General features: G+C 38.6%; 1 protein-coding gene across 1 annotated transcript in view; it reads right to left on the minus strand.

Annotated features, from left to right (window-relative positions):
* Positions 1-12,238, minus strand: part of Gucy2f (guanylate cyclase 2F, retinal) — a 127,377-nt gene that overhangs the window by 23,642 nt on the left and 91,497 nt on the right. Inside the window, exons 12-16 of the mRNA XM_003467578.2 lie at positions 10,178-10,327; positions 8,201-8,349; positions 6,290-6,453; positions 5,334-5,526; positions 2,130-2,304 (exon numbers count right to left, since the gene is read on the minus strand). Coding sequence (XP_003467626.1) covers positions 2,130-2,304; positions 5,334-5,526; positions 6,290-6,453; positions 8,201-8,349; positions 10,178-10,327 — 831 coding nt within the window. The remainder of the gene's footprint in view (positions 1-2,129; positions 2,305-5,333; positions 5,527-6,289; positions 6,454-8,200; positions 8,350-10,177; positions 10,328-12,238) is intronic.

Genomic DNA, 12,238 nt, shown 5'->3' on the forward strand with positions numbered 1-12,238 from the left:
ACCTTGAACCACTAGGGAATTAGATGAGTGGAGAGTTAGATGACAAAAATTTTGTTTCTTCTTTTCTCATGATAATGTATAGAATATATTGAAAAAGGAAAAATGAAATGATAGAAACACATTAAAAGCTTTTTGAAGCAATCCAAACACAAGGCCTTGAAAAGGAGGTAATTATGGAAAGTGGGTAGCCAAAAAGTTTTTAAAAAGAAGAGGAAAGTAGATCAACAAACTTTCTGACTCTCTGATTAAGAACCATTAGAAAATTATCTGCTTTTGCATTTATTCTGGTTTTTTGAACCCAATGACTTGAAATTTTCAACATGTTAAATTTGAAATAATTGTGACTCATTCAACCAGAAATGTGCTGAAAGAGTGTTGGAGTTGTAAAACTAGAGCATGAATGAGAGATGACGGATTTTCTCTCAAAGAATAATATGAATACCTGCTATGTGATAAGCACTTAAGATATAAAATACAATAACATATAATTTGCTGTCAAGTCTAATGAAAGAACATACTAAAACTAAACCAGAAAAGAATATACTAAAACAGGAGAGAGAAGGAAAGAGAGAGGAGGAGGCAGACAAGCAGGTAAGAGGAGAGAGAGAGAGAGAGAGAGAGAGAGAGAGAGAGAGAGAGAGAGAAAGATTTCACTGAAAATCATAAATCATGGATGGAGATAGGCCATGAGTGGGAAGTGAAATAATGCTATTGAGGAGATCCAAGACAGAAATGCTGTTGACCCAGTCTTAGTTAGTGAAAGTTAAGGAGAGGCAAGATAGACTCTAGAAATGTTTTAAAAGGTAAAATGTTCAAGACTGAGTAATTAGTTGAAAGTCAGAGTGAGAGAGGAGTCAAAAGTGACTCTGAAGTCTAACTGAGATAGTTGGGTCAATGGTGGCAACACTAACTGAAATAATATAATTTCCTGAAGAGAAAGTTTGCACAGGAAGAAAGTAATTGTGTTTTGGATGTGTTGAGTTGAGGAGCACGTAGAATATTCAGATGGAAATGTTAGCACAAAGCCTAATACACAAGACTGAAGTTTAAGGGGAGAAAATTGTCTTGAAGCCATGGAGTTAAGAACCATCAGCATACAATTGATAGTTCAATGACAGACAAAAATGAAATTATCCAGAAGGGCATGTAGGGCATGAAATAGTGGATTAAGATAGGATCCTGGGAAATACCAATATTTAAGGGACAGATAGAAACTAAAGGAATTATCAGACAGTAGTAAAAAATAAAAGCCAGGATGATGTGGTAGAAAATAAATCACGGCTCCTAGGTTGGAGCCAAGTTAACAAAATAAACACCTCTTTAGAAAGTTGTATATGACAAAAGAGCTGATAGAACCAGTAATTGAGGGAAATAAGCAGTATTTGGAAGTGGGAAGGGAGGTGTTAGGGAAGATTGTCTTGAATAGCCAATGCTGCAAAGAGGTAAGAGCAGCCAAAGACTAAGAAAAGTAATGAGGACTAAAACCAGACTGCAAAGAGACTAAAGAAGGAATGCAGAGTATATTCAATATTGCATAGTGAGTGATATTCATTATTTTAAGAAGTTTGGTAGAAATGTGATGAAAAGGATGAGAAAAGCAAAAGAGCCTAGAAAATCAAAGTAAAGAGAAAGAGTCGAGAAATGTAGAGACCAGCAAGAAGGGCTGGTAGGGACCATGTCTGTGTTGCCAAGTGGGATGTCTGTCAAGCTACCTGTGAATTTGTGAAGTTAAATGAGGAAAATGCAGCGAAGAGGGAGAGCTTGAAGTTATTCAAGCAAGTGGTGATTAGTGTGGAAAAAAAAACATTTCAGGAGTTGAGATATTAATTAATTAAATTGGACTAAGTACAGCATATACCTGCTGATCTTATAATATGATCAAACACAGAAATGTACTAAAAGATTAGGCTGAAAATGTTTGGGACCTACAACAAGGGATGGTGCCCACTGTAGTGGAGTGGATGCTAGAAATATGGTAAACTTAACCAGGCATAAGGAAATATGTAGCTGTAGACACCTGTTAACCCAGCTGTCAAGAATCAGGGGAGACACATCACTTCTTCCTTCATTTGTAGCCTTTCTTCAGGTACATAGGAATATTTTGTCTTGCTTTAAATGGGCATTCTTACCTGAGTGCAGGCCCATTCTAATTCGGACAGGTACCTCTGGCATATGCCGCATCTTGAAGGTACCCACAGAGCTCAGGATATCCAGGGACATGTTTGCAATCTCAGCTGCATGCCTACTGCCATTCCTCTTTGGGAGTCCTGAGGCTACCATGTAAGCATCTCCAATGGTCTCTACCTGAGAACCAGGGGAAGTTGAATTAGATGTCAACATTAGTATGTTTGTCTTCCTGAGGAATTTTAGTGCACAATTGCTCAGCAGGTGCCAAAGAGAGCTGCAAATATGGAAATGAAATTTGAACTCCTCATCTTTCCCCCAGAATTGTGCTATTTTAGGCAATCAGTTGATTAAAGCTCATTTTGGTTACTTTTCTTTCAATGATGAAACAAAATACCCATCACCCAAAGTTAAGGAAGGAAAGATTTATTTAGATTACAACTTGTGGAGATTTCAGTCCATAATCAGTTAGCTCCAAGGCAGAGTGGCACATGGCAGAGAAGCAATAGTTCATGGTGGCAAAAGACAGCAAAATCAACAAGAGCAAAGGGAGAGGAGCACACAAGACTCTTCCTGTCCCTTATATTGTATATAGTCTACATTCACCCCTAGGGCATGTGTAGCACTCATATCCATAATCCAAGCATTGGGCTATGAATCAATCACAAACTCTAGAAGCCTGCCCCCATGACTGCATGGGGCTTTGGAGGGATATCCAGACTCAAACTATAGCAAAGCTTTTCAAGTTTATCCAAAAGAGATAAAATGAAAGACTTCTATGAAATCAATCAGGCTGAATTGTTGCAAATTTGGATCCAGTTAAAAAATCTATGTTTTCCTAGAGAAATGTACTCACAGAATGAAATAGTTAAGGCATCAAACTCTGAAGTTATATTGCCAAAATATGAAGTTATATTGTCTTGATTAGAATCCAAGATTATTTACAGACTTGGAGCAAGGAATTTAATCTCTCTGTGCCTCAGAATACTTATCGATAGAATAGGGATAAGGAAAATAGCTATTTCATAGGTCTTTCTAAGAACCAAATAATTTATATGTTTCAAAGTACTTAAAACCTTCCTGGAACTTGATAATATATATTAAATGTGAGCCATTGTCATCATTGTAACCAAATGAGTATGACTTGTAAATCCGCCTTTGAACTGTAGTAATGATTCGGCTCCAAGGAAAAGTTCTTAGCCATCAATAATAGTTCCTACCTCATGACTTTCTTTATAGCCAATAACAAAGATGGTTTAAACCTATGGGACTTTGTGTTTTACCATGCTTCTATCCAGAGTCTCCCGGATAGACAAGAGTTTTTGACAAGAGTGTTTCTTCGCTCAAATAAGTATACTTACCTCAACAGAGGAAGGAAGAATTATAATGCAGATGCTATATAAGAGTGGAAATTCAAAGGCTGGAAATTATCATATACTGGTGGTTGATCTAGCAGCACTGTAAGTCAGTCACCCAGAAAGTTCTAAGGATATAGAGCCTGGCTGTAGAGATTACTATGGGAAATTATGAGTTATATCTGCCAGCATAAGAAGTTTGGAAAGAAATTTGCTAATGACTGAGTGAAAGGGAAGAGAAGATATAGAAAAGGGTTTGATTGAAATGGGGTAGTGCTAAGGAGAACTGAAAGTGAAAACAAATCACCAACTTCATGATTTTCCAGTAACTATCTCATTTCCATTTTTAGATTATTGAGTGCTGAGAAATGTTTCCAATTTTACAGGTAAGAAATGGAAATACAAACAAGTTTGGCAATTCACTGCTGGTTCAGTTTTTATTTCCTTTGTACTGTGTTGTTTTTGATAAACAGGACTGAAAATTAGATTCCATTTTTGGATTCATATAGCCCTGATTTGTCTTGGGAACAGCCTATTAACTCCCCACTATAGCCACAAAGGACTAAAATAGCTAATGGCCTTACCCATAAGACCCTCAATAACTGTCTGAACAAAATTAGCTGGATTGATTAAACAAGTGACTGTGTTACTGCCTATGCTGAATCATCTTTGATTCTAGTTTCAATTCAATTGGTTTTCAGTGATTTGTTTTTCTCTTCAGGCTGCTTGAGGTCAACAAGTTAAGACAGGTAGCCTGATTCCATGGATTTTTCCTCCACTGTGGTTTCAATATGTGCTTCTTCATTAGCTTCCAGTTCCTGCTGATTGACAGGTATGATGTCTATTTTTGAGCGCTATTTCGGTAGCTTGGCCTTGCCCTGAAGCTTTCTACCTAACCTAAAAGAACCCTGTCTAATCTGAGATAAGCACATGCCTTATGTAAGATTTGAGAGCTGGGACATTTCAAACATTGAAGCATTCAATGAATGGAGCTATTCTTTCCCCAGTTTTACCTTGGTTCCTGGGACAGAGAAACTGGCTAAACCTTGAGATGCCTGAGGCATCTTTCTCCATCAGTAAGACAAGTATCCATGTTACAGACAACATGGAAATATCCCTGCACAGCTATGAGATTCTTATTCTTTTTCTACCTGAAGACAAGACAACAAATAAAAACAAGAGGAAGGAAACATAGCACTAAATAAATGAGTGTAGCAATTTGTTCTCCATTCATCTGTAAGCTTGGACAGAAAGAGTGGCAACTTTCAGGCTGCAAGATTTAGAAAAGGTAAAAGCAAGGGCATGCATCTTCTTGATTAATCACTTTCCCAGACCACAGATCAACGCATGGGCCTTTGATTACCCCAGAGAATTTACAAAGAGCTTCTAGTCTAGTAGCTTTCATAATGCCAAGTTATATTGTATAAAGATAGTACTCAAAAAAGGACCAAATTTTCATATTAGGCATTACATCTACACAAAATTTATTAAAATGAGCTCTATAGAAGCTAACAGCTATGGGGAAAACACCACTAATTCTGTATCCTCAGTGCTTATTGTGATACTCTTCTGGCCTCAAACTCTTCTTAGTGCCAATTATGAAACACAGTTCCAAAGAAAACTATCTCAAAATTCCTTGCTAATTTGAGAATTGTTATTTTGTAAAGTGGGAGATGACATGCATGCCATTTAGCCTTCATTTTCAATGGGATAGTAGTGGAAGTAGTGTACTGCTTATATTTTCATTCCTAAATAACAATATTCTATACTGCATCCCTCCAACCTAAAATACACATAGAAGAGTCTCATATAAAAATTTCACAATTAAATATATTTCTTTGATAATTAACATACCTTGTACACATCATGACTGCCAATGATTGCATCAAAGAGTGTGTACAGGTCATTTAGAAGATCCACAACTTCAATGGGTTCACTCATGGCTGAGATGGTGGTGAAGCCCACAATGTCACTGAAGTATAAGGTGACTGAGTCAAAGCCTTCAGGTTCAACTGTGCGGCCCTTTTTGAGGGATTCAGCAACTGATCTGAAAAGCAGACATAAACAGTTCTTTAAAAGATATCGGCCTCCCTCTATGCTGCATACACCTGCTAAAACACAACTTCTTCAGAAATAATTGCTAAGTAAATAACAAGAAGGAAAGTCACCTGGATAAAAGCATTAATTTATTCACTTATTTTACAAAATATACTGACAGCTTACAATGTGCCAGACATTTTGCCAGGTACTAGAATGTAACTCTATGCCTTCATACTTTTTTCCAGTTCTCAATACTTCTACTTCAATATCTTCCCTAACCCCACTGAATGTTCCCAAGTGTTTGCCTTTTCTTGAGACAAATTCTCTCCAGTTTTCTTCTAGAAGATCATATTGCACATGACAAAGTGCTTTGAAAAATTTGGAAATTGTATCAACAGGAAAGGTTTTCAGCATATCTGGGAGAAAAAAAAAAAACAGAAAGGCAACCCTGCTATTTTCCTCTAGGAACTAAAAGAGATGCTATTTTTTAGTCATCCTCTAACAAAGTCACAAATTCGCTTATAGAAAACCTGAGATACCAAAACTTAAATGACCAGCAGGATCCATAGGCAGTAGGAAATTAGGATGTGTGCTCTGCCCCCTTGATTTCCAATTCTACCTTGATTTGAAAGTGTGACTCAAACTCACTAGGAATAGACAGGGTGTAGGACAGGGAGAAGGAGCAATCAGTGAATGGATAATTTACTCTTCTTTCTAAAAATAGGACACATTGTTAAAAGGATTCACACTCCTCAGATATTCTCACATACGGTGGTAACATCTGTGTTAGAAGCTTTTCTGTTTTCTGTTTTTCAATTTCCAGCTCTTCAGTCCGCTCCCGGATCAAATCTTCCAAATTGCTAGAATATTGTTCCAACATCCGAAGCATAGAATCAATGATATTGGTTTTCTTCCCCTTATTGAAAGTTTTAAACTGGAAGCAAAAACAGAAAGAGTAACAGAGAATGCTTACTCCCCAAACTCATATGGTTCAGGCTCCCTTGTCACAAAATTTTTCCTCCAAAAAAGTCAAGGAAAGAAAGATGTGGTCAAATGTGAAGAGGAAAAGACATCAACCACCTTTATTGCCACTCTGGTCCATTTACAGAGTTCCTTCCCTATCCCCAAGTAATTTTTTCCCTATTCTTCTGGTTCTGAGCAAAGATGTTCTGGGCAAGCCCTATCAATTCTGACATGATGGCTTAAGGGTAATAACCACTGCAAAAGCAACAGGATTTGGTCTTGAGCCCAGGGGTGGTGCCAGTGATGTAAGGGGCAAGAGGCCAGGAAATGATGCTTCACTCCTGTAAATCACTGGCCTACTAAATCATCCTAATACCCCACAGTGAACATCAAGCATTTCCTCCTGAGCCTAGTCCATATCTACATGACCACAAAGTTGCTGAGGTCAACTTCAGTTTAGATACTTTGAGCCTCTCCTATTGCCTAAATACTTCTCTTCTCATTGAACTGTTTTTAACTGTAGCAAGTTGGAAAGCTAGGCTTGTCAAAAGACAGGCTAAACTTCCCCTGAAACATTTTAGTGAGGGTAGCTCCAGCAATGTCTTATTTGAAAGTTGAATGGTGTATAACCCTCCTACCTATCATTCACTTTTTTGCTGCCTTCTAAAATAACATCTCTAGCATCAACACAAAGGCAAATGCATTTTCTCTTGACTCATCTTAAGTCTTTAGAAATTTGACCTTTATGTTCCTTTGTTTTTTATATACTATTGAATATCTGTTTGAGTATCCTCAAAAAACTCAGTCAGACTAATGGAGGCATTGTTAGCTGGGGACACGGATGACTTCATAAGCAGGGCCCCTCAAGGTTTTGATCCAACTTTCTCTTTTCTGCTTTAGAAACCTGCCACTCATAAAGCATCTCAGTGCTGTATTCTAACCAGCCTCAAAAAGCTTCTTTGCAGAGTTGATATAGCACTCCTACAGAGGACCATCAGTTTCAGTATTCTATAATTTCAACAAAGCTCTAAGCATGCTGTAACAGAAGACCTGCACTTAAGCTTTCCTAGCAGTGCTCCAACTGTCCTTTCTTCATCCTTTCATCTTCTTTCGGAAAGAAGCAACATCTTTATAAATTTACTGTCTTAAAAAGAGGGGCTTATTACTTCGTGTATCCACTGCCTCAAGTTGTTCCCTGGAATCCAAAGGAATCTCCTATTACATTCCATATTTACATTTTTATCTTTTTGAATAACCTTTCAAATACCACATCTGTCTCCTGACCCTCCAAAAACAACCTGGAGTCAGCTAAATGGTATACTTATCAGAGTTCCCTGAGATCTCTAAAGCATATATGATTCTGCACAGAGTCCCATCTATTCCAGGATATCTGGCTTCCAGTACCCCTAATACCAAACTTCACAGATTCTTGATGATTCTATCCCATCACTTGAAAGATTCTTTAGACCAGATTGTGGATGGCCTGGGACACAGATTCAGACAAAGAACATCCTCTTTTTCATTTCTTGGGCTTTTGGAGGATTTGCTCATGATTGTATACCACCCAGTGCTACAGAGCTATCATACCACAGGCTGTTTCTCCAAAAGAGTACCCCTTTCCCTTGCAAGTAGTTCCTGATAAAGACCCAATGAGTTATCCTTGGCAAAGATGGCTTTACGTTGGCTTCTGGCAGTAGTAAGATTCACAGAGTTTTTACCTGGTTAAATATATCATCAAAAGTTGGTCGTTGTTCCACAGCCTCAGCCCAGCACTGCTTCATCAGCTGCAAACATTCTGGAGGAGCATATTCAGGAGAAACTACTGGTCTATACGCAGGAAAAGGTTTCTTAAGCTTCTTTATGATTTCTGCTCATATACAAGATGAAAAAGGTGTACAAATCAAAGCATCAAGATTCAGCACAAATAACTCAGTTTTATTCAAGAAAGGGCTTAGTCAGGAGGAAACATAGAAGAATCACATCTTTTGTTTTTTCCTTAGGTGGCTTTAATATTGATGATATCTGAGTAAAGTCTATATCAGATCTTTGCAAAGGGTGTGAGAAATTAGTTCATTGAACTATTAGTGTATTTCAGGCACAGTTTATCCTGTTTCTGCTAGGTTTTGTATGCATCTGGTGTCTATTTTAAAAGTGTAACTTCAATGACCTAGTCCTCTCATCCACCCCTAAATAATATATAAGCCTTCTTCACAATAAACCCATTTAGGGCTATCTACTAGCCAAGGCTTATCTCACTTCTGAGCTTTGGGCCCTGCTTGGCCTCTAAGCAAAGGGAATTGAAAATGGCAGCACACAGTTTAGATTTAGTTGCTGCTCAATGAACTCTACTTTCAGTGGAACATTAACTATGTATCAGATTATGCGCTGAGCACTGTACATGCCTTTATTGCCTTGGACTTTCACCGTAAATAGATGAGGTAAGCAATTCTATTTTAGCTTTACAGATTGGGAAACTGAGGCACAGAGAATGTGTAATTTGAATAAAATCACATGGCTAGTAAGTGACAGAGTTCAAATCTGAACCCAGGCAGCCTCAATTTACATGGAATTTCCCTACTTCCAAACACTTCAGACCTCATTATCTTCCTCAATAATCTTCCCATTTAGACCCAAAAACCATTAGTGACCAAAGGTCTAAACTATTTTACAAAGCTAGAAAACTCCCTGGCAGCAAGACAAAATCATTAGCCCTCAATTCACACTGAGCCTCAAACAGAGGCTCAAAGAGCCTCTTCTTCCCATCTTGACTTCTCCAACTGCTCCGAAAACACATACATGACGCCATTGGAGAAGTTCAGCTGTTGCCTCTTACTTCTCAGCACTTTGTAAAATTGCACCTTGTGCTCCTTTAACCTAGCGCAGCTTGTACTAGTGATAGTTTCTCCACTGCAGCATCCCGCTTTCAGGGTAATAGATTTTGTGGGAATGGACCACCTGGAATGAGATGGCTTCATTCATTTCCAGGCAGAAAAAGTCCTTGTCCTTTTTTCAGAACAACATTTAGTTGATTGGGTAACCTCTTTGCTTAGGTCCAGCATGATTCATGCCCTTGAAACTCTCAAAATGTAATTGAAATAAACAATGTACCTGCTTTAACTAAAATAGGTATAGATAAGCACAGATCACTGGGCACATGTTCTGTCTGCAAGATCCTCCACTTATACAATTATAATTTTTCCTTTTGTGATTTGCATCTTGTGGATTCACACTTAGCATGCACATCTTGTTTCCCTTAAAATTTTTGTCCACTAATTTTACCACCCAATGATGGATCTTGCCTGACATCCATGTGATTTGATGGGAAGTGAGGCTGAAAACTTATGGCATATCACAGGGAAGGAATCATACTGAAGAGCATCATGAAGGGTACTAAAATAATTAGCAAAAAGTGTCTCCAAAAAAGATTGTAAAAATAACACAAAATGGTTGACATAGATCCTATAAGCTCTTGGATTATGAGTTTGAAAAAGGACCAGCTTCCTGAGTGGTGGAATTTCTTCTAGATGCCTAAAGATGTATTCCTCTATGTGCCACTGGCACACAACACTGACTGATTGCAGACTAGCAAGCATTAAGGCCAAATATTCTTTTGGCAAATCATGACAGACTGGTTTAGCCTGATGATCTGGCTAACAGTAGGACTTCTAGGGATTTTTTTCTCACCTTTTGCTTACCTTCAGCAGGCAGATCCATCATGCAGAACGGGGCACCACGGACCATCACTTCTTGCATGATGATGGCAAAACTATAGACGTCTCCTGCAAAAGAACCTAATCTGCTGCCCCTTGGGGCTCTCAGCAGTTCAGGAGCTGTCCAAAGCAACTCTGTAAAGAAAGCATTATATAATGAATGCAGAGAGGATTAACTGACATCTTCAAGTCCCTCAAGGGTTCTGAAGGTGCTGTTTTATTGACTACTTTGTATTTTTATTAGACAAAATGGTATGCTAGTGCTCCCCGGCTCTGAGTCTATTATTCTAAGGAATTATAGTCAGAGAAAACATTGTACTCTTACTATTCCAGGACCATGCAAGCAAACAAAGCAGAGGTGTGGGGAAGGGCAAAAGGCTTGAAGTAGAGACACTATCTGACACTTGTTTTCCTGCTCTCTTGAGCCTTCAAGTAGCAATTGGCAGGTTTCCAGGGAAAGACAAGCACCCTACTAGACTGGTTGCCATGGATTTGCAATTTGCTAAGCTGTGCATGTGTCTGGTAATTTGATTGTGCTGGGGCTCAGGGATTCATAAGTTGCTTTCTCCAGATATTCTCTAAAAGGATTAGAGTATCTTCAGTCCTCTTCTGTTCCTTGTAGAGCAAAAGGTGCAGCAGTTAGTTTAAGTCAGTGCTGCCAATATTTATTGAGGACCTGCTATGTACCAAGAATTGTGTGCCTGTTCAAGCACAGTACAACAGATGAATCAGCCTTCTCCTTTGTCCTCAAAGAGTTTCCAGCCTACTGGGAAAGACAGTGATGTGCACCCTTAATTGCAATACAAGAGAGATAATAGGGGAGGCCACTGTATGGTACAGGAAAATGAATCTATTAAAAGCCAAATTTGAATTCCCACTGAGTTTCTTGATGCATTTCAGGCCCCAAAGAGGACAAAAGACTACCAATACTTTCAGAGTTTATGCCAGTCAAATATTTTTAAAGAAATATATAGAGAAATACAGTTTGATAATATAAAAATAGTAGTCAAAAGTTGGGAGGAATGTTTTGGTGTTATATCACATAAAATTGTCATTTCTATGGATTGAAATATTTGAGTATTGTCAATTTCATCAGGTTCACACTAATGAAAAACTGAAGAGACCACATTAATCCAGGAAGGCTTCCTGGAAAAGTTAAATCTTAAATGCTTTCATTAAGAATGTCAAGGATGCAGCTTGCTGAAGCTGAGGGGTTTTTGCAGGGAAAAAGAACAGTATGTGCAAAAGAACAAGAGGCAGAAAGGAACAAATTGAGGGTGGCTGGAGGGTGGTAAGCAGATTAGCTCGGCTGAAGAGAAAGGCTCTCTTAAGGAATAATGAGAAAAGAGAAATAGGTTTGATGAAGTAGGAGAGGGAGGTGGCTGGAAAAATGGGGCAGAAGGTGAGAAGCCCTGAGAGCCAAATGAAGGCATTTGGAATGAATACAAAAAGCAGTAGGGGTGCTGGAGCTGGAGAGGGAATTGATGAAAGCCATGTTCCGGAAAATTAATCTGGCAACCCGCACAGCTGGGCTAAAGGAGACAGGGAGACCAGCTAGAAAATCATTGCAGTAAGCACCCGCACAAAGGTGAAAGGGGCCTGAATAGGGGTGAAGGGGACGGCAACAGCATGGGGAACCAGGTACATTAGAAGGTACAATGGAGAAGAAAGTGACAGGACTGGGGAGAGGCTCACTGTGCTTTGGAACAAACAAGTTTACAATCAGAGACTGGGAGACTGAAGAAGAATATCTGATTAGAGATGCAAAAGGGGAAAGTACCAAGAGCCTAATATTTTATTTTGTTAAATTTGTGGTATTAAGGAGGTTAGTCCAAAGAAACAAATTTCTATGAAGCAAAAAGGTAAGCAAAAGAGGAGAGACTGTTTTGGTTGCTAGTGATATCCAGGAAAGAGAACTCCATTGTGGAAATTATTGTTTTCACTCAACCCTAATCAAAATGATGAAACAAGAAATTCTAGACTCATTCTTTACCAGGAACTCTATCTTCTCTCTTTACCATTCAGGTACCCCCAGACTTTGTGGAT

This window comes from Cavia porcellus, unplaced genomic scaffold (genome assembly GCF_034190915.1).
Source record: "Cavia porcellus strain 051 isolate PalLab524CR breed Dunkin Hartley unplaced genomic scaffold, mCavPor4.1 scaffold_3, whole genome shotgun sequence".
NCBI classification, from domain to species: domain Eukaryota; kingdom Metazoa; phylum Chordata; class Mammalia; order Rodentia; family Caviidae; genus Cavia; species Cavia porcellus.